General features: G+C 42.1%; 3 protein-coding genes across 3 annotated transcripts; 1 reads left to right on the top strand and 2 right to left on the bottom strand.

Annotated features, from left to right (window-relative positions):
* Nucleotides 1–710: 710 nt before the first annotated feature.
* On the top strand, nt 711–2769 carry LOC146555051 (uncharacterized). Its single transcript, XM_085252810.1, has 3 exons — nt 711–1306; nt 1623–1758; nt 2041–2769. Exons 1-3 carry the CDS (start codon nt 711–713, stop codon nt 2767–2769), a joined length of 1461 nt encoding a protein of 486 aa, XP_085108936.1.
* Nucleotides 2770–3338: 569 nt separating this feature from the next.
* Nucleotides 3339–6024, bottom strand: LOC146555050 (uncharacterized). Its single transcript, XM_085252809.1, has 5 exons — nt 5788–6024; nt 5362–5453; nt 4789–4983; nt 4624–4700; nt 3339–4377 (listed from the first exon to the last, which is right to left on the bottom strand). Exons 1-5 carry the CDS (start codon nt 5936–5938, stop codon nt 3339–3341), a joined length of 1554 nt encoding a protein of 517 aa, XP_085108935.1. The 5' UTR covers nt 5939–6024.
* A 14099-nt stretch (nt 6025–20123) lies between these two features.
* fkbp2 (FKBP prolyl isomerase 2) lies at nt 20124–21486 on the bottom strand. The gene is made up of 2 exons (XM_085251037.1): nt 20911–21486; nt 20124–20544 (listed from the first exon to the last, which is right to left on the bottom strand). The coding sequence occupies exon 1, from the start codon at nt 21352–21354 to the stop codon at nt 20938–20940; it is 417 nt and encodes a 138-aa protein (XP_085107163.1). The 5' UTR covers nt 21355–21486; the 3' UTR covers nt 20124–20544; nt 20911–20937.
* Nucleotides 21487–22078: the final 592 nt, after the last annotated feature.

Genomic DNA, 22078 nt, shown 5'->3' with positions numbered 1-22078 from the left:
TGCGCCTTGGTTTTTCCACACGCTTCTTGCGACCCTATTGACTATTTTGAATGAAACGCTTGATTGTTCGATGATCACGCTTCAGAAGCTTTGCAATTTTGAGACTGCTGCATCCCTCTGCAAGATATCTCACTGTTTTTGACTTTTCTGAGCCTCTCAAGTCCTTCTTTTGACCCATTTTGCCAAAGGAAAGGATGTTGCCTAATAATTATGCACACCTGATATAGGGTGTTGATGTCATTAGACCACACCCCTTCTCATTACAGAGTTGCACATCACCTAATATGCTTAATTGGTAGTAGGCTTTCGAGCCTATACAGCTTGGAGTAAGACAACATGCATGGAGAGGATGATGTGGACAAAATACTCATTTGCCTAATAATTCTGCACTCCCTGTAGACATGTTGTCCTGGGCTCACTGATGGACAAATGCGTCACCTTTCTACTGTGTCAGAAGAAACAGTCATTTTATCTAATTTCTTTCCTTTTCTTTCTATTTTTTTGCCTGGAAAATATCAGCTACAGGCACTTCGAACAGTTCAGTGACTAAACATGCAGATTTCATGTTATTGAGGGGGGATCTCATTACAGCAAAGTAATAGACTACTTGCACTAGGGCATGTGACGTATTTCCGTTTCCAAATAGTACCGCTTGTGCGTTTCCGGTACGTTTGCTTATCTATCGGTAGTTATGCTAATGTCGCTTCAGAATGAGTATAAAAAGGAAAGTATTTAAAACAGAACATTTTCAAAAACAGGAGAAGAAATACTCCGAGCATTGCTGTGTCCCACTTTGTTCAGCTTCAGCCAAATTTAACGGCATACTAAGTTTTCATGCCTTTCCGACCCATTCCGACTTGAGAAGACAATGGCTGGTGAACATACGCCGGGATCATTTCACGATTACCTCTCACACCAGGGTCTGCTGCAGACACTTTGCCAGTGATCAACTCATAGAGCCAACAACCCTCGATGGTCGAAGGAGGCTTATTAAAGGTGCTGTACCAACACTTTTTGAGTGGAATGGCTATAAAGTTGAACCACCGCGGCGTAGTGTTTGGGAGAGAACGGAGCGACGCCCTGAACGAGTTCCTCCTGACGATCAAGAAGAGCACAGTCTTACAAGAGATCATGACTACTGCTCAGTCCCTGAGCCGTCTGCATTGGACATATCTGCATCAGCTGCAGAAGACCTGTCCAAAGACGTGGAGACTCTGAGGAAGGAAATACAGGAGTTACGTGTCCAGCGAGAATTTGGGTTACAGCGTTTTGCTGGCTCCGACACTGACATCCGATTCTATACCAGGTACATCTAAGTTCTATTCAAGCTACCTGTTTAAAATATACCAAGGTCACCATCAGTTAAATTTCGAAAGTTTTTCCAGTCTTAATGAAAACAAAATAGATATTTACTTTTTCTCTGCTGATTGTATGTTTTATGTAGATGCTTTAGTATTTAAACAATATCCTAATGCTACAGGTAAAATACAACACCAAATACTCTTAATCAGACTATTTTATACAGCATACCATTAGCATATTTGTCACAGTTTACATTATTTTTATGTCAGTGTGTAATGTTAATTAATGATTGACACGATGTATGTCTCTCTCGTGAATAGATTTCCAAGCTATGATCATTTGATGGCATTCTGGGTTTTGATTGAGCCTTGCATCTATAAAATGATCCGGGTTTCAAGAGCCAAGTCAGCTGCCAATCGGAACGAAGAAGTGTTGACACCTGCACGCACATCAACAGTAGGTTATGGGTTTGTTGGTAGTTAGAACTAGAGGTGTAATGTTATTGTATTTATGTACAATAACATTACATTATGTACAGTAGCATACATACACAGGTGTATGTATGCTAGACTCAGTATCCTTTACATACATACACCTGTGCACTACAGCACCTCATTGTTTACCCCATGGTACAGTATGGTATGCCTAACCATTACAAAACATTTAGCCAAGAAAAGAATAATTTTACTAGTTCATAGCTTAAGGAGTAACATTTTCCCTTTTGTTTTCACCTTCCAGAGGCAGCTGCTACAGCCAATTGACGAGTTTTTTCTTTTCCTGGTTTTCCTGTCAGTTGGTTTGAAGGAGAGGGACCTGGCACACCGATTTAACATACACCAGTCCACAGTGAGCCGCATTATTGCAACATGGACAAATTTTCTTGCCACTGCACTGGGGTCTCAGTGCATCTGGCTTACACGTGAAGAAGTGCAAGCTTACCTCCCTGAGGAATTCAAAGATTTCTCAGACACCCAGATGATCCTTGACTGTACAGAGCTGAGGTGTCAGACACCATCCTCACCACTTCTCCAAAGTGAAATGTACTCTTCGTACAAATCCCACTGTACGATGAAAGCCCTGGTTGGCATAGCTCCACATGGTCCAGTGACATTCATCTCTAATCTGTATGCTGGTTCGGTTAGTGACAAGGAACTATTCAAACAATCAGGCATTGCTGAGAAGTTGACTGAAGACATGGCAGTGATGGTAGATAAGGGCTTCCTAATCACTGATTGTTGTAAATGCAAAGTGTACTGCCCACCTTTTCTATCTAAGCAGAAGCAGATGCCAGCATACCAGGTTAAGGAGACGCAGGCCATAGCCAGACTCAGGGTACATGTGGAGCGAGTCATTAGGAGGATCAAACAGAACAAACTTTTTGATAGCATCATTACCATGTCACATGTTTATAATATCAACCAACTGTTTGCAGTGGCATGCTGTCAAATTACCAGAACACAGCATTAGTTAAAAAATGGGTTAAGTGAGACAAGATGGATTTTTCCCAAGACACCAGTGCCAGTAACTTATGGAAAATGACCTGCAGCTGAGGCCACTACAGTTGCATTTCTTCCTTCTCAGCTGACAATACTTGATTACAGAACTGGTACTTGAGTGCTGATAGTTGAGTTTCAGTTATTGATAATTCAAATTCATTGCAAATGTTTAATGTTAATAATACTGTTTAATTATACTACTATATTACTATTCAGATTCAACAAAACTGTTTATCAAAATTATAAAGTAAATCACTAAATCGTTTTAAAATCATAAGTGACATTGAGCTTTTGGAACATCAAAAATACCATTTGTCATTTTCTACAGTTCAGTTGTGTTATTGTCTAAATGTATATCAGTATGCTAGGCATGGAGTTTTAAATACTTACCATGGAAATAAGTTCTGCACAAATTCAACGTTTTAATGTGTGTTTTTAAAAATTAAATTGATGCCATTGCTTAAATAACAGTTTATTGATGTCACATAAAGGTAACATGTAACAACAAAATAATTCATGAAATATATTGAAAATAAAACATCAGTTATTTTGTTCCAGCCAGCCTGAAGGATCTGTTTTTCTTTTTGCTATGTTTTCACTGTTCATTTTTTTCAAACACAGGTATCTTGGCATATATATGTAAAAAAAGAAATAGTCTGCCTTTTCTCTGATTGCATTGTGCACATCTGTATCCATGTATATTCTTTGCACTAGGTAGTCCTCTTGTGCCCACACAACAAAGTCACACCACTGCATCCCACTGATGAGCAGTTGTCCTTGCACTTGCCAGTAATATGCGTGGCTCTTTTTTAGTTTAGGGGTACCACATTCCATCTGCACATATTTGCAGTCAATAAAGTTTTGTACATTGGGACATTTGAATTCGACGAAGCCAAACTGGGGGTATTCATTGGGGTCAAAAACAACACCATCAGGAGATGCAGCAAGCCAGGGGGCAATGGGGTGAATGACCAGACCACAGGGTGAGTAGTTAACATTCATTAGCCTACTATACTCTGCTGCTATTGCAGGCTCCATCTCAGTTCCTCTCCTCATGTCTGCTGTCTGCCTTGTTCCCTTCAATATACGCTCTGCTAGTGACTCGGCCGAGCTCTGGCCTCTGACGTGACACACCTCCCGAAACCTAGAGGCAGTCACTCTGGGCCTGCGGAGCTGATGCCACTCAGACGAAGAGCTTTGCTCACGTGTAGCTTCCTCTATTTTGTGAGCCATTTCCAGAGTTACAGACAAGCTTTTCAGATGCAGAAGCTCTTCTTCTGAGCACACAAACACACAATCTGATGGCAAGATGTCATACCCCTCCAGAGGCAAGTGCAGTGTTGGTGGTGCATCGCGGTGTAGTGTGATGTACCGGGTTGTCAAAACCGGCTGCTGATATGACAGAACACTGCCCTCCTGCACCAGCCCAAAGGCACTTTCCACAAGGGGCTTGTCAGGTCTCATGTTCATTGTGGTCACAAGTGGCCTGTCCTCAATATTAAATTTTGCATATGCCTCCGTTATTCTGAACAAGCAGGGATCTGGTAACGGACCCACCATGCCTCTGTAGAAGCCACTCCTAAAGAAAACATCAATGACAATAATGTAAGGAAGAAGGTTGTTATACTGAACAACAACTAAACTAAAAGGTGTAAAACAGTGGTGCATAAGTTAGAGACTGGGATGTATATGTACATGACTGAGTTAGCCGTCTTCAGAAAGTGTAATGTATGTAAATTAATACCTATTCTGACACATGTATGTATGAAAAAAATAGCAACATACATTTGTAACACATGAAACCAAATTTTACAAATCTAATTACCGTACTCCAGTCTGGGCCATCCTATTTGGTACCGGCTTAGTGAAGATCATGGAGTTGATGGGTCCTGGCCTCACACCCTAACAGAAGACACATTTACTATGGATGGTGTTGCTGTTCATATGTAAACATGGACTAATTCAAAAACTTTAACCTCAATTAAATTACCACTGTCCGTGGCTTGTGCCATTGCTGTTCAGATTCCGTGCAGCTATGCACAGGGGGGACAACCGGCACTCTGAGTTGTGAGTAGTGTGCTGTTTGGAAGAGCAGTGCCACTGTGTGATTGCACATAACAGCGCCTGCCACACAGGAGCACTGGCTATGTGTCAGTATCACCGGCGATGAATCCAGAAGCTTAATCTAAGAAGAAAGAACGAAAATTAAAAATGTAACATCTTCATGGAAGAGCCGAACAGGAACATAGTTCAGTGTTATGGTTACGCACCCTCCTGAATGCTTAGTGTTTCCCTCTCTCCCTATTAAAACAACTTAACCATGCTTGATAACTGTAATAACTTAGATTGTGTATATTTGCAGTATTAACTTGTTGTCAAATGTTTCTGATCACCCAAACACACGTTGATTTAACTATCTGACTAGTCAAATTAGGAGTGATAAAGCAGGGAGACAAGGAAAACATTCAAGTTGATGGGCCTTTAGGAATGAACTTAACTAATGCTTAAATGAACTGAACCCCACTGAACGGGGATTAACAACTTTACACAGCTTCCTGCCTACACTTAGTCTGTGTGGTGCCTCACTCTTCCTCATTGACCTGTAGCACAGGGCTCTCACACCGACCTCCCCTGACAACCTGTCTTTATTGGACACTGAATAAAGATACAAGTACCATTAGCATTATTTCTGTATTACTCATTTCAGCATGTCTTAAACATATATATTTTACACTTAGCAAGAGTAGCATTAGGTAGTTAACTACCTCCATAGTTAGCCAACTACCTAACGCCATTATAACAGTGTCTAACTACAAAAGTGACATTAGTTAAGAAAACCTCAACTATAGTTTAGGACGACATAAAACACCGTTTAAGAAAACATGTAATGTAGAGAACTGACATCAAATGAAGGACATAGCGGAGTAACGTAGTGTTTGCATTTGACGTTAGCTAGCGTTTCTTTGTCGGTTAATTTACGTTTTCTTACCTTCGTAGTTGTGTATATATGATGCAGCATATAACTTAGATCCTTTATCTAATTTGCTGGCGGGGGTAGTCGTCACTCTGCAAATCCGATGAACATCAGTGATGTTCAATTTTGGGAGCTCTTGTAGGCAGCGAGTGTAGAACGTCGCCATGGTTTAACCGCACCGGAAGCACTGGGGCAGGACTACATAGAACGCGGAAGTGTTAGTGCAAGTAGTCCATTCACTCCTCAGTGGCTGCTTTAGAAATGCATCTACACCCGAGAGTTCCAGCGTGCCCATAAAAGAGCTAAATTAGCACATGGTAGTTTGACATTTTGTGGCCATAGGGGAAGTGTTGCGGGAAGGGAGGTGCTTTATCTGGCCGCCTGCTTTACATTCAGCGTAAATGTGAGCTCTTGATTCAGCACTGCGCTGAGGAAGAATCACTGTAACAGATATGACAGGTAGGTGCTCTGTGTCGAGCCCTAAAAAGCCCTCTGTCCTTCCTCTCACATGCTGTTGGATAGTGTTTCATCATCTGCGGTTCCATTAAATTTGTTTCATATGTCATCCGATACACCATAAAGGCATGACGCTGGGGACATAAAAACATGGGTTGCGTGTCAGTGAAAATAATGGCAGGAGTTAGAGCTGACACTGTAAAATCAACACAGAGGAAAGAGGAAAAAACCTAATATGATCTATGAAAGATCTTCCTTGCTTCAGATGGGAGAGTAGCTTCAATGTGATGTTTAAGGAAATCTGAAACATTTGACCCACGAATGGTCAAGTGCAGATCTACTTCAGGTATATTTATACTCCTTCACTCAGTAGGTCTGTTTGGTAGATCAGCCCTTCATCTGTCAGCGTGGCAATCGACTAAGATGAAAGACACGTGCTGGGTGGAGGAAATAGCTCAGATGGAAGAGTGAGAAAAGACAGGAGGGAAGGCGAGTGAATCAAATTTCTGAGGAGGAAACCTTGTTTTAGGGAAATGTAGCCCGGGGCTATGTTTAATACATTAAAAGCAACCAGTAATGTTATCACCCAGAGTTACAGGGAAATAAATAACATTAGATGCGACTAACATCCAGTAGCGGTCCAGCCAGAGGCTCTATTACCAACCACAAAATCATATTCTTGCTATGAGAAAAGTATGTGTTTTTAAATACAACAGTTTTTAGTCAGTGACTCATTTGTTGTGACACTCAAAGCATCAGAAGGTGATTTTTAAATATTAAAACATGATTTTCTTTATTACCATTCATGTATATCTGCACTGTCTGTTGTTGACTGTCTGTTGCTGAGCGTATTTGTACTGGCCTTTGGTGTCAGGTATGAGCCACATGGGTCATACTGTTATTCTTTGTGTGTTTGTTTTTGGGTACTGACAAAAAGGGAAAAGTCCAGGGAAGACATCACAGCGACACTAATACGGACATCCGTCAGACATGAGGCCACATCCCAGATGCTAATACAACTTTCATTTTTTTAACAGCCTTAAATGTTCTTAAATGGATGTTCATAGATCTGTGATCCATTTCCAGGAAATATTTGCCACTGAGGTTAAAGCTAACAGATGCATATCATTTGATGATCAATGACAGCTGTGTTCCTGTCATACAGTCTATAGCTAGTGAATATTTAATAAAAAACATGGCTCCTGGCTTAAACACTGGCAAGACTTATCTTGGATGAGAGACTAACTGTCATGGGCTGGGTCGTGTGACCCAGTGTTTGAGTTTTATGTATTTTGTATCCGTTTTTGATCTAGTTAATTTCTAGGTGGCTATTTAGTCCTTTATTTCTTTTTTTTTTCTTTTTTTTTTTTGTGTCCCATTTGGATCTTTAGCCATCAGAATTGTTGTCTTAAGGCCAAGAAAGATGCCAAGCGGATTTATTTTACCAAGTGGATCATCATGGCCTTGCCATATTGGTCCATTTGATTGACCTTTATTATAATTATGAATTTATTTTATTTTCAGTTGCTACAAACGGGACAGACATGACTGGGGGATAGGACAGGGAGAAAGAATGAAAGAAAGAGAGGGAGAGAAAGAAAACCAAAGGGGAGAAGAGACGGTGAGAAAGGGGGGAAGAAAAAAACAAAAAAACAAAACACCTGGATCACCTGTATGGAGAAAAAAAAAACAGAAGAGAAAGCAAACAACAAAGAGCAACATAATAAAAAAAACAGCACCATCACAATAAACTAGCTAGCAGTAGATATCAGTAGATACTAAGTAATAAACGATATTGTGCAGCACGCAAGATAGACAGCGCACAATGTGCTTTGAGGCAGCAGCCAAGAAAGGTGTAGTCCGCGTCTGTGAATACCCGTGTGTACACCTGTGTGCATACCTGTGTGGATCAGCATGCTTGTATTCCAAAGGTTTCTCCATGTAACGATCTGCTAGGGAGTGTGGGGAGCCATAGCCCTGTCCTCCAGGGTATGAAGCAGGTATGGAGGAGATCAAAACTCCAGACATCCAGAGGTCCTTTATTTCTTAGTTGTTTCTGTCATCTCCCCCTGTACTCAGTCTCCCTGATTCGTGCATCTACCTGTCATGTTTCATGTCTGTGTGGTTATGTTAAGTTCATGTCATGATTTATCTTCATGTCTATGTCTCTGTGTTTCCTGTTTTATTTTGAAAGAGTCTGGTGTTCTTTGTTCACTGCATTTAGTTTTACTCTCCCCTGTGCTGTCATTATGTTTCATGCTAGTCAGCTGTGTCCTCATGTGTCTCCACTTCCCCTGATCACCTCATGTGTGTATTTAGTCCTCAGTCTTGCTGTGTTTAGTGTTGTGTCGTCTGTGTTATCTCCCCTACCCCTTGTCACAGTTTCCCAGCCATATTAAGTCATGGTTTGTATGTTGTTTAGTCATAGTCTATTTTCTCAGTAAGAGTCATAGTTTCCTAGTCTATGTTCAGGTTTTCCCTCAGTTACTTTGTTGTTGTTTTTTTCCGTGAGTTTTCGGCCCTAAATAAAAGCTTGCTTTTTGTTAAGACCAGTATTGTCTTTTTCCCGCCATCTCTGATGATATATGGTTTCTAGTCCCTCCGGAGTTCTGTAGTACTGATAGAGACTAGGAGTGTAGGCTCATCTTGACTGTCTTAATGCACATCCTGTTGTTGAGCTCGCAGGTATGAGTTGTTATGTAGTTTGAACAATTCCCATTGCCCCCTCCAACATCCCACACCTCACTATTTTGACACGTAGCCTGTGGTTTCATTTCCAGATGATATTCAGCTCACATCTGACGTCTTATTTTGATTTTTTTTTAAAAAGGGGATGAAGGTGTGAAGTGTCAGGCCCGGAGTGACAGCCTTTTGATCAAAGCTTGAGCCAGCTGTCCTCTCTGTAGTTGTTAGGAGCATTTTCAGTGTTGCTGATTGGATCCTATTACTGTTATTATTGTCGTTCAGTTGTGTGAGCTATATTAATATTTTTGGCTCATTGCTGCTCTCAGCTTTAAGTGCTGGTTACAGTATGGTGTCCAGTGTAAAAAAACATGGACCTGCAGGGTGATTTTGTCAACTTTTTGAATTCTTAAATTGCATGTTTTTGAAGCTTTGCCCACACAGGGCTGATGGGGCTGACAAAGCACTGCTAAATGTGTCTACATTCATTTTGGATAACTCCTTTAATAGTGAGTTTATTAAAGGATAGGTGAGGAGAAGTAAGGATTCTGCATACTGCTTTATGTCCAAAAAGAGAAAGAAGAAACTTGATTTGAGGCGTTCATTAAACTGGTACTCTAATCTCCAGAGTGTGTTACCAGTGACAATGAGTCCTGATTAGAACAAACACTCGTGGTGATAATGAAGGACTGACAATAGGTGCATTAGTTGCATAATGGCAAGACACTGTTGCAGTATGATCTCTGTCAATTTGGAATAACAATGTTGATGCAGTTTGCTTTCCTTTGTTGAAAACTGGATGTTGACAGTGCTGTAACAAAAGACTTGTATCAGGTAGTTTCATTTGAGCATAATTCATAATAATGATCATAAAAAGGTGTCTGTTTGGACAGCAACTCTAAGTCTTTGCTATTCTTTTCTATGTCTTGTTCCAGCTGAGAGATCCTGTCTGTCATAACTGCTGGACTGGTGATGCTTGCAAACAGTTACGGCGTCGGTCTCTCGATGGTAAACGTTGGCCCTAATATCACGCTCCACAACACTCTCAATACCCTACAGCTTTCTCCAGAGCATTACCTTATCTTCTGTGCTCCCAAAGTGCCGCAGTACATGTGTTACTTGTGCTCACTCACTAAAGATCAATGTCAGCTGAGTGAAACACTTAGGGGAGTTTAATTTGAACGCACTCATACCTGTGCATCTTCTTTTGCTCCAATTGCAGAGCACCTAGTCCCTTTGGTAATCATGTTAAGGCTAATTGAACACAATTATAATTACAGGAGATTTTCCTCAGTCACTTTCAGTTGTGCACAGTCCATTTCCTAACTCTGATCGATCAGCTCATTTACAAGCTGGTTTACAGTACAGAAACTTCACACTAGTTTGCATGTGTATATACACTATATGGCCAAAACTTGCCTAGTGAAAAGCGCATAGAGAGCTTCATGTAATGCGTTTTCGTGGCTGAGCAGCTACATCCAAGCCTTACATCAGGTTCTCCGTCTCACAATCTGATGAACGAGTCTGGGTTTGGCAGTTGCCAGTTAGTCTGACTGCATGGTGCCAAATGTAAAGTTTGGTGGAAGAGAGATTATGGTGTTTTTTTTTTTTTTCTTTTCTTCAGGAGGTTCCAGTCAAAGGAGGTCTTAATGGCTCAGTTTACCAAGACATTTTGGACAATTTCATACTCCAAACTTTGTTGGGATGTTCAGTTCCTGTTGCAGCATGACTGCATCAGAGCACAAAGCAAGGTCCATAAAGATGTGGATGAGCGAGTTTGGTGTGGAGGAGGTTTACTGGCCTTCGCTGACCTCAAACTGATAGAACACCTTTGGGATGAATTAGAGCAAAGACTTGTGAGCCAGGCCTTCTCATCCAACATCAGTATCTGACCTCACAAATGAGCTTCTGCAAAGAATGGTCAAAAATTCCCCTCAAACACTTTCCTAAACCTTATGAAAAGCATGTCCAGAATCTTGGTGAGCAGGGTTTTTTGCTTTGTTGTTTTCGATTTAGTAGGTTATGGTATTAAAGGTAAACTTTGTGCTTTTAAAAATGTAAATAAAGGTTGCTCTTCAGATTGCATTTATTGAAGTCTGGCACAGCTTACAATGATGTGGTACAAATACTGGTCAAAGGAGCTTGTAAAGAAAAGCGTCTGGACTTCTTTAAGTTTCTTGAAGACGTTTCACCTCTCATCCGAGAAGCTTCTTCAGTTCTAAGGTCAAATGGTGGAGAGTCCCAGATTTAAACCTAGTGGGAGTATCCCCCCAAAGAGGGACAAAAGGACCTCCTGATGATCCTCTAATCGCCTGAGCCAAGGTGGGAAAATGGGTGTGGGCTGGGAGGCGCTGCTGCACTGTGCCCCGGTCTGGATGGGCCTGGGCCCCCTTCCCCTGGCGGGTCGCGGAGTATGGGGGTGCCTACTGGGGTCAGCGGGGGAGCTGGCCCCAGGGAGGGGTCACTTGCCCCTCCCTTCCTTCCCTCCCCATCTCCAGCTGCCTCCCTCTTCCCGCTCCACCACAACCACCCACACATGCAGGACCTTGGAGTAGGGGTATGTCACCAGGGTGCAGAGGAGGCTACCCCCCCCTGTCCCCTTCTGGCTGCCTCTGCCTCAATTTTATCCCACAACTTAGACATTCACATTACTCACACTCTCATTACACATACATATAGGATCTTGGGGGTGGGCACAATACACGGAATCCAAGTTACCATCAGGGTGTACACCCCACCCCTGGCGTCGTTCCCCACCTCTCAATTTTAAATACACGTAGACATTGAGGGCTAGCAGGAGGGACCATGCGCTTACCTGCTGCTCTCTGGCAGGTAGCTCCATGCCCTCCTGGGTTTTAAATGCACCTTAGAACACACATGCATCAACACTACAATGAGCGGGTGGAGGGAGGTTTGGAGTCTTCTCTCACCCCCGTTCTCTGCGACCTGCTGGAGTGGGGGGGGGGCTAGGAGGAGGAGTTGGCCGTCCGACTGCGGTCTGGAGTGTGGGGCCTCCCTGCTGCTGCGGAGTCAGGGCGGTCTGCCTCTCCCCACCGCAGGGAAAAGGGTAACACCACCTGGGTCTGGGTGCAGTTCCCCCCTCCAGGGGCAAGGGCACCTAGACCCGGTTTGTAGAGTACGCTTGGGGAGTGTGATCGTGTGTACAACGTCTCTTTATGCCTGTCTCCACGTTGGTTGAGTGTGGAGTAAGTGCATATGAGAGCATGAGGGTGGGAATGGATGTTTGTATCTGTGTGTGCCTGTATGTCTGTGTCTATATGTCAGGTTGGGTGTCAGACACCACCTCTCTGGGGACATCTCAGGCCCTCCAAGGTTTGGAGGCCTATCTCCCCCCACCACCACCACTTCCCCTGCCAGTGGCGGACTCCCTCAGACATCGGTGCGTTGGTGGTTCTTTGTGTCTGGGGATGGGCGTCCAGGTACGGGCGTCCAGGTACACACTGGCTCACTCCTTGGCGGCCGCTTATCGGGGCCTGGAGCCTGGGGCTCACTAGGGCCACTTCGGAGGTGGGGTGCCCCCGGCCTCTCGGCCTGGGGCTCGGTCACTCAGGCGCAGCTGGCTGCCGGCGGAGCTCACGGGCGCGTCACTGCAACTCCCCCTGGCTTCTGCTCCGCGGCTGCTGAGTGAGCCCTCATCTGGGACTCTCCTCAGCTCTTTCTGGGACAGTGGCGCAGCTGCCCCTCTGGTGGTCTTCCTTGATCTCTTGTATTCTGGGGGCCTCTGGATGTCTGGAGTTTTGATCTCCTCCATATCTGCTTCATGCCCTGAAGGACGGGGCAGTGGCCCCCCCACACCCTCTAGCAGATCATTACATGAAGGAACCTTTTAAAAAAACAAGCGCGTCCATGCTCACAGGTGTACACACGGGTGATCGCACCCACAAACTACACCCTTTTCGGCTCCTACCTCAAAGCACACTGTGTTCTGTTGATCTTATGTGCTGCACAATAATGTTTAACATTTAGTATTTACTGTCATATTCCCATATATCATTGTGATGTTGTTTATTCTATTACTCTTGTTCTCTTCTGCTTGTTTTCTTTTTTCTTTCTCAGCAGGTGATCCAGGTGATTGATATATGCATTTTTTTTTCTCTGCCCGTTCTGTTGGTTTTTGTCTTTTGCCCTTCTCCCCCGTCCCTCTTCTCAGCTGTTTCTCTTTCCCTCTTTCTTTCTCCCCTTCTTTCCTCCAGTCAAGTCTGTCCCGTATTCAGCAAGTGAAAATAAAATAAACAATAAAAGGTGAATCAAATGGACCATTATGGCAAGGCTGGGATGGTCAATTTGGTAAAGTAAATCCATTGGGCATCTTTCTTTGCCTTTAGACAATAATTCTGATGGCAAAAGAGCCAAACAGGACAGGCAAAAAGAAAAAAAAAAAGGGTGTGGGTCCCAATCAGCCAGGGTTTCGGGTGAGCTCATTGTGAAACCTGGCATTAGAACTGAAGAAGCTTCTCGGTGAAATGTCTTCAAGCAACTTAAAGTCCAGACGCTTTTCTTTACAAGCTCCTTTGACTACGATGACCTGGATGACTGAGAACCTTCACAGACATACAAATACTGGTAATTATATAGCACCTTTCCACTCAATTTGTGCACTCAAACCACTTTCTGCTAAAAGTCTCATTCACACAATAACACACTCAAACTCCAGTAGGTGCATTAGGGGTATTTCAGGGTTCAGCATCTTGCCCAAGGTTACGCCAACATGCAGAGGGATTGATCCACCAATCTCCCTGTTGGTGGATGACCTGTTCCACTACCTGAGTCACATGATATGTCAGTTCATAGGAGGCATTGTAGAACCACTCAGAAGGGGGCTGAATGCTTTTAAAGGCACTTGAATGAGTACTTTCATTATCCTAAAGCCTTTTTGTAAATTTATCTCAAGTATTTTGAATTTCAAGTAATCTTTCAAGCCAGAACCAAACAGTGCCAAATGAAGGTTTTTTCATCATTTCCATCTTGAAACTCCTTGTTTGTCCTAAAATCTTTTCCTCATCCATAGAGAACATGATATAATACTGCATACAGTACTGTATATTTATATAATTCTGTTGGTGGGATGCTGCCTCTCAGCAGGCTGGGGTCCTCCTTATCATCTTCACAGTTTAGCTGTTGATGTTTAGGCCAAGCTGCAGCTGTCAAATGAAAAGCATCCCGTGGAGCCAGTGTCTACAGGTTCACATCAAACCCTGGCAGACTCCATCTGCTCAGAAGGCAAGACTTATATTTATCCTACCTTGAAATGCCTGACTGTAATTGCATCAGCTAGTGTAGGTATCAAACTGAATCATACACTCCTTTTGTTGGGAGAAAACTGTAAAAAACCCAGGAGAAATAAAGACACAATGAGACAAAGTTACTTTCTTTGCTAAACGTGTACACGGGTGAGCTGCTGAGAACAACTCACACCATGAACAGAGGCTTGGCACTTTTTATAGGAGAGACAGTGAGAACAGGATAAGAAAATAATAAACAGATAAAATAAACAACTCCATATGTGGTGCTAGTCTCGTCAGCAGAGAGCTGGGAGAGATAAAACCATATGTCTTTGCTGGGAAAGTCTAAAAGGATAATTCTAAACTAATCTAACCATAGACAAAGGGCATCTTTGTACATTTAAAAGAAGGTAAAGAAACAGAATCATTTTCCTGTAACACCTTTTTTCTTCCTTACTAAAATAATTTGCACTTTAGGTTCCTCAGTACCTACACTACCTTCTTCCTGTGAGTATTAACAGCAAAAAGTTTAAACTGTGACTTTAATGTCGATAGATACACCAGATATAACGCTGCAACCAAGGGATTAGCTAAGTTTCATTTATCAACCAGACTGAGCATGTGGAGGGAAAAAAGCTACAAAGGGCTAAACAAAAGACACATTAAAAAAAGAAATGTAGAATAATTCCTTGGTGAAGCAACACTGAGTGGCTGCTAAAGCTAAGAGACAACTACAGTTAGGTGTTGTCATGGTCCTGAGTCTGATGACTCAGTGGGTCACCCTAACTTATATCTTACAGTGCAGCTACCATTTTTAGATGCCTCAATCGAAGTCCAATTCTGACCACTTGTGTCATATCACCACAGACCTTAAACTTGTGCACAGCGAACATTGGCTTCAGCTTGAAACTGACCCAAATTCCACCCCCCCCCCAGGTGCTAAACCAGGGTCAGGAAAGAAACATATCTATGTGTGACCAAGTGGTCGGCGGGGTTATGAACAAAATAAATAAACTTGACAACGCCACCTAGGGGAATTACACCCCCAGGAAATATTTAAGAAAAATAAATAAAAGGAATAAAAGAAGACCGCACAGATTCAAGGATGCACACTGAGGCAGGTTGGCTTCCAATATTAAAACAGTTTTATTTATAGAAATAAATAAAATATTATAAATAATATTTTATAAATAAAATATTAAAAGTCAAGATGTAGCATCATTATTGACAGTGTCCTACAGTAAAAATAAACAATCGTGGAACTTGGACTTACCAGCAGCCGTGGAACCAAAAGAATTACTGCAGACCACCCAGTGCTGTACAAAAGAAAGTGTGAAAACGACCCACCACCTGAGGTCTCAGGGCCACTGGCTCATCCTCCTTCACTGAAATAAAACACAGAAAAGTATGTTAAAAGAATAAAAGGACACTGAGCGTCAGGCTCGCTACAAATCATAAAAAGACTAAAACACACTTTAATAAAAGAAATCACACACACACACACGAAAGGCTTATTCCCCACGGGTCAAACTACCACTCGTGCTGGTAATAATTATTCTCAGGCGTAGGCCGGTCTGGCTCCCCACCGGCTGAGACCGGCCACCCAGGCGATTTAGAGTCCCAGCACGACACTCGGGCAGAGAATCACTTCAGCCCGATCACAGAAGTGTGGGTACGAGCAACAGTCCAGGGTAAAATAGAACACCAGGCGAACCCAAAAAAAGGTAAGCCTACTTAATAAAAACAAGATAAGACAAAACGAGACAAGACAGCAGACTCCACCAAGGAGGAGTTCACAACAGCAGCTGAGAAGGCAGTCCACTCTTCCAATTTAGGTTGGACAATTTACCATGGAGAGGTGAGTACAGCAGTGAACCCTGAAACAGATAAGTGTAACCTTAAACTCTTATAGCTATGAATGCTAATAAAAGTAGTTCTAACAGCTTACCCCAGGACCGGAGGCACTATACTCTCATTGGTGGAGATACCACGAACACCTCTCTCCGCAATGGCAGAATTAAACAGACTGCTGCGCTACAACAGGCCGGAAAAGGATATTAACACCAATTCCAGTATTCGGAGGGAATCCAAGGTTAAGCGAGAGCATACCTGTAGCTGTCGTATAATCGGCTCTTGCTGATCAGTCCGTCGCAGTACGCCAGCATTTACTGCTGTATCGTACCAGAAGCTCGGGAGGAATCAATCCAACAAGACATCGGCTTAGCTTTATACAGGCTAGCGCCACCCTGCAATCAATGTGCAGGTGGGTTCCCAATTAACCCGATCACCTGATACAAGGAGCGAGTGCAGTGGAAAGAGAGCGAGGGTGGTAGAGCGAGCGAGAGAGAGAGAGAATGAGAGAAGAAAAACAACGGAAGGCGAGTAGCCCATCTGGCTACATATGTGTTTATCTGCCATAAAGCACGATAAAAAAAAAACGCAAACAAAGTGGCAACATGGTCAGTGTAAGCAGACTAGTTGATTCCTAGAATTATTAAATTACTAATGGCACATTTGTTCATGAAAACAGGCTGCAGTCAGGTGCTCTTGGACCCTTCTCATCCAACTAGGAGCATGCCGGAAAAGCGACGACGTAGCAGGTTTGTTACTGTCCATATTTTTAGGGAGTTTTCTTTACGATGGGAAAATGTTTTATTCTGTTTCTTTAAGTTCCCCAAGAAGTATGATAAATGTTTTTTTCTGATAAATTTGTTAATACTTTTAGCTACATTTTTTATCCATAAATGTACGTTTACTAATAAAACACCATATTTCTGTCATTATTTTAAGGATGTGGAAATGTACATACAATCAATATCAGACTCCACCAACAAAAAGGCTCTCAAAACAAATTTATGTATGTGAATTTTTGCGTGTATTCTTATAATTGTTACCTTTTTCTTTTACCCCTGGCTTTGTGTGTTCATGTTCTGTTGTTTTGTATACTTCATCTGTTCGTATGTTGTATACTAATTGTTTGTTAAATAAAGTTTATAAAAATAAAAAATAAAATAAAAAAAAAGCGACGACGTTGCTTCCGTTTCATGTGTCCGTCCTTTGAAAAAGTCCGGGTACAGCAGCTTCTAGATCGCGTTAATGGCGCCGCCTGTTGGTATTACTGACTGTAGAAAACACATAACAGTGATTTGTACAGTCATCGGTTGATATTCAATCATTGCCAAAATACAGTCACTGTTACCAGCAGGCAAACTGTCTGTGACAGTTTAAAGAGCTATTTGCATAAATCACAAAACCCCAAAAGCCTAAAAAAGAAATGTAATAAATGTTAATAAAAACATTAAAATACTATTTTGAGTCCTGTTTCTATTACACAAGTGCATAATCACGAATGAACTTCAATTGTTTATTTAAAATCATACTAAAATATGTATTTTAATGAAAGTTCACACCAACTCAAAGTCAACAAAATAAATAAATAAAACAGCAAATTTGGCTTTTATGCCAAAAATAGAGATTTTAACTCATTAATATTACGGTTTTAAAAGTCTTTCATTTATTATATATATATATATATATATATATATATATATATATATATATATATATATATATATATATATATATATATATATATATATATATATATATATATATACACACACACACACACACACACACACACAGTGGGGCAAAAAAGTATTTAGTCAGCCACCGATTGTGCAAGTTCCCCCACTTAAAATGATGACAGAGGTCAGTAATTTGCACCAGAGGTACACTTCAACTGTGAGAGACAGAATGTGAAAAAAAAAAATCCATGAATCCACATGGTAGGATTTGTAAAGAATTTATTCGTAAAATCAGGGTGGAAAATAAGTATTTGGTCAATAACAAAAATACAACTCAATACTTTGTAACATAACCTTTGTTGGCAATAACAGAGGTCAAACGTTTACTATAGGTCTTTACCAGGTTTGCACACACAGTAGCTGGTATTTTGGCCCATTCCTCCATGCAGATCTTCTCGAGAGCAGTGATGTTTTGGGGCTGTCGCCGAGCAACACGGACTTTCAACTCCCGCCACAGATTTTCTATGGGGTTGAGGTCTGGAGACTGGCTAGGCCACTCCAGGACTTTCAAATGCTTCTTACGGAGCCACTCCTTTGTTGCCCGGGCGGTGTGTTTTGGATCATTGTCATGTTGGAAGACCCAGCCTCGTTTCATCTTCAAAGTTCTCACTGATGGAAGGAGGTTTTGGCTCAAAATCTCACGATACATGGCCCCATTCATTCTGTCCTTAACACGGATCAGTCGTCCTGTCCCCTTGGCAGAAAAACAGCCCCATAGCATGATGTTTCCACCCCCATGCTTCACAGTAGGTATGGTGTTCTTGGGATGCAACTCAGTATTCTTCTCCCTCCAAACACGACGAGTTGAGTTTATACCAAAAAGTTCTACTTTGGTTTCATCTGACCACATGACATTCTCCCAATCCTCTGCTGTATCATCCATGTGCTCTCTGGCAAACTTCAGACGGGCCTGGACATGCACTGGCTTCAGCAGCGGAACACGTCTGGCACTGCGGGATTTGATTCCCTGCCGTTGTAGTGTGTTACTGATGGTGACCTTTGTTACTTTGGTCCCAGCTCTCTGCAGGTCATTCACCAGGTCCCCCCGTGTGGTTCTGGGATCTTTGCTCACCGTTCTCATGATCATTTTGACCCCACGGGATGAGATCTTGCGTGGAGCCCCAGATCGAGGGAGATTATCAGTGGTCTTGTATGTCTTCCATTTTCTGATGATTGCTCCCACAGTTGATTTTTTTCACACCAAGCTGCTTGCCTATTGTAGATTCACTCTTCCCAGTCTGGTGCAGGTCTACAATACTTTTCCTGGTGTCCTTCGAAAGCTCTTTGGTCTTGGCCATGGCAGAGTTTGGAGTCTGACTGTTTGAGGCTGTGGACAGGTGTCTTTTATACAGATGATGAGTTCAAACAGGTGCCATTCATACAGGTAACGAGTGGGGGACAGAAAAGCTTCTTACAGAAGACGTTACAGGTCTGTGAGAGCCAGAGATTTTCCTTGTTTGAGGTGACCAAATACTTATTTTCCACCCTGATTTAGGAATAAATTCTTTACAAATCCTACCATGTGGATTCATGGATTTTTTTTTCACATTCTGTCTCTCACAGTTGAAGTGTACCTCTGGTGCAAATTACTGACCTCTGTCATCATTTTAAGTGGGGGAACTTGCACAATCGGTGGCTGACTAAATACTTTTTTGCCCCACTGTGTGTGTGTATATGTATATATATATATATATATATGTATATATATATATATATATATATATATACACATATATATCCACCAAAAGACTGAACGCTTGCTACTATTAAACTGACTCATAGTCACATGACCACTGGTGCAGCTGTTGTGTGAGATGTGGTGCCACGCTATTGGCTACTGCACTTTTATTCTTATTGGCTACTAAAGGATCAGTGCCCCACTTTACCTTCCTTCTTTTGCTTTTTTTTCCTATTATTTTGTTAATAGAAAATGTGTGTGTGTGTGTGTGTGTGTGTGTGTGTGTGAGAGAGAGAGAGAGAGAGAGAGAGAGAACTTATTATTAATTGTTTTTATGAAGCTGAGCTCTCATAGGCAAACTAGTCTCCAGGCTCCGTAACAGACATTCAGAGCTCTTTTTTTGGATTTTGCATGCCTTTAGCTCCATTGTCTGTCAGGATGAATTAACACTACATACTACTGAGAGTCTTCCATTTTGGAGTTTTCTAGTTTCAATTAGAATAGCGCAAACAAAATTTGCATGTTTGCAACAGGATGCTAGTAAGACTTTCAGAAAGCCTGCAGAACTACTGCTAAAGACCATAAAAACAATTGCAAGTCTGCTTGAAATTAAAATAGAAATAACTGGGGGTTAGCTAAAAAATATATGCACAGTCCTTTTATTTCAAGTAGTAAAAAAAAATAAAGAACTCAAAACAAGAAAAGTACTAACAAACATTTTATTACAGAATTCAAATTCTTACAGTGAAAAAAATGATCCTAGTCTGACCCGACTCCCACTTCACACTAAATTATTTTCTGAACAAAACCCCCCAAATAACAAAAACAGTGTGCAGATGTGAATAAACCCGCTTACAGAAAATTAAAATGAAATGAGATGAAGAGACGGCACAGCACAGTCAGGATACAGGACATAGCTGCTCCTGTCAACCCTCACTCTAGAGTTTAGCTGGTACAAACAGCCAGTTCTTGCATCTTCTCAATTTCAATTCAATGAATCAGAGCATAAAAAGCAAAGCTGGTAGAAGGAAAACAGGAGCTTTGCTGACTCTTCTTTCACATTTGCCTTTTAATCTTCATCAGGTGTCACTTGGTCTCCACTTAATGCCGCAGCATCTCCTGGAACCTGGAAAAATAAAGTTAAAGAGCATATTGTTATAGTCGGGGTAAAAAAACAAAACCCAGTCAGTGTGTGTCCAAGGACATCATCCCCTAAGCAAATCGCGAAGATTTTTCATATGTATAAGTTACATTAGTTATATAGCTCTGTGTTTTTGCTTTAAGGATATTAATGCTTACAAACGTCTAAAAATGCAGAAGATACCCCGCCGTCAGGCTGTTTCTTTTACCAAAATCTCTGCACGTTGTTTTCTAGCTGGATCTGAACTTATGAAAATGTTATCTGGGCCACTTTTAGGTGAATGACCACTGAAAGCAGCAATCCTTTCTGCAGACTTTGTTTGCCCCTCAGGCTGGTGTGTTAACATCTTACCGTTCTCAAAGCTGTCCTTCTTCTTCGTCAGAGCTCGGATCTCCTCTCGATGCTCAGCAGCTCCACTTCGAAGATCAGCGTCGCTCCGCCGGGGATCTTTGGAGGGGCTCCCCGGTCTCCGTAGCCCAGCTCGGCGGGGATGACCAGCTTCCTCTTCTCGCCCTCGCACATGCCCAGCAGGCCCTGGTCCCAGCCTTTGATCACCTGGCCGGTGCCCAGGGTGAAGGTGAAAGGCCTGTCGCGGGGAATGCTACTGTCAAATTCGGTGCCGTCCTCCAGCTTTCCGGTGTAGTGCATATTCAGCACGTCTCCTTTGCGGGATTTGATGGGGCAGTTGTCCACTCGCTTCTTGATGCCGATCTGCAGCTTCTTCTTCTCGGCTCCACTCACCGCCGCCGGGCTCAGGGAGAGCACCGCCACCGCGAACAGCACGTACACCCGCATGGCTGCAGTACCGAGTCTGACGAGAGTGAAGCTAAAAGACCAGCGAGCAAAAAATGGGGGGAAGCAAAATGAGAAACGAGCAGGAAATCTGCTCTTGAAAGCGGATATACGTAAGATACGACCGGATGTCGTTTACCGGGTGGTGTTACTACAAAACCCGTCCGGAAAAATTACCTGAAGTTGGATTCACATTGGTTGATTCTGGTCGGTACCGTGTGGGACTAAGTTCCCTTTTTCTTGTCACTTATACATAATATATATATATAAATATATCTTTTTGTTTTCTAAAGACGGTAGTTTACTGTTATTGACAGTTTTGTTGTTGTTCTTGTTTTTTTAAAGCAGAAATGTAAAGAAAATAGTCTAAGGACTAAGGCTGTAATTCTCCAATTTGAATGTGTCATTCAGCCTTGTAAATCCTAGCAACCGTCTTAAATCAAGTTACATCCTTTTAAATTTGTGAAATATTTACTTTACTTGTTATGCCTTAGAAATTTAATATTATGCATCTGGAATGTCTTGTATGTTTTGACGCTGAACATTTTTTTCTATTAAAAATTATTTATTACAAATTAAAGTAAAAGTGTGTCTTAAATCTTAAAAATAGGATATTAAAGTAAACTGCGTATTTATTTTGTTGTGGTATGAATGGCCGTATTTACCCTGGAAGACAGCAGAGGAAACCCTGAGCCAAGTCTCTGTCCACATTAACAGTCAAAAACCA

The sequence above is a fragment of the Mchenga conophoros genome, linkage group LG17 (genome assembly GCF_057382185.1).
Source record: "Mchenga conophoros isolate Kocher_MC1m ecotype Shallow Benthic linkage group LG17, M_conophoros_male_GT1.1, whole genome shotgun sequence".
NCBI lineage: Eukaryota > Metazoa > Chordata > Actinopteri > Cichliformes > Cichlidae > Mchenga > Mchenga conophoros.
The sequence above is the reverse complement of the archived record's forward strand: the minus strand, read 5'-3'. Positions and strand labels throughout refer to the sequence as shown.

Excerpts from the sequence above, each read along its gene's own strand:
- LOC146555051 (XM_085252810.1), top strand. The coding sequence starts at position 711 with ATGAGTATAAAAAGGAAAGTATTTAAAACAGAACATTTTCAAAAACAG. Across the intron at positions 1,307-1,622 it reads GACATCCGATTCTATACCAG|ATTTCCAAGCTATGATCATT; the intron begins GTACATCTAAGT and ends TCTCGTGAATAG. Across the intron at positions 1,759-2,040 it reads CACCTGCACGCACATCAACA|AGGCAGCTGCTACAGCCAAT; the intron begins GTAGGTTATGGG and ends TTCACCTTCCAG.
- LOC146555050 (XM_085252809.1), bottom strand. The coding sequence starts at position 5,938 with ATGGCGACGTTCTACACTCGCTGCCTACAAGAGCTCCCAAAATTGAAC. Across the intron at positions 4,984-5,361 it reads AGGCACCACACAGACTAAGT|ATTAAGCTTCTGGATTCATC; the intron begins GTAGGCAGGAAG and ends CTTTCTTCTTAG. Across the intron at positions 4,378-4,623 it reads ATGGCCCAGACTGGAGTACG|GAGTGGCTTCTACAGAGGCA; the intron begins GTAATTAGATTT and ends TGTTTTCTTTAG.
- fkbp2 (XM_085251037.1), bottom strand. The coding sequence starts at position 21,354 with ATGCGGGTGTACGTGCTGTTCGCGGTGGCGGTGCTCTCCCTGAGCCCG.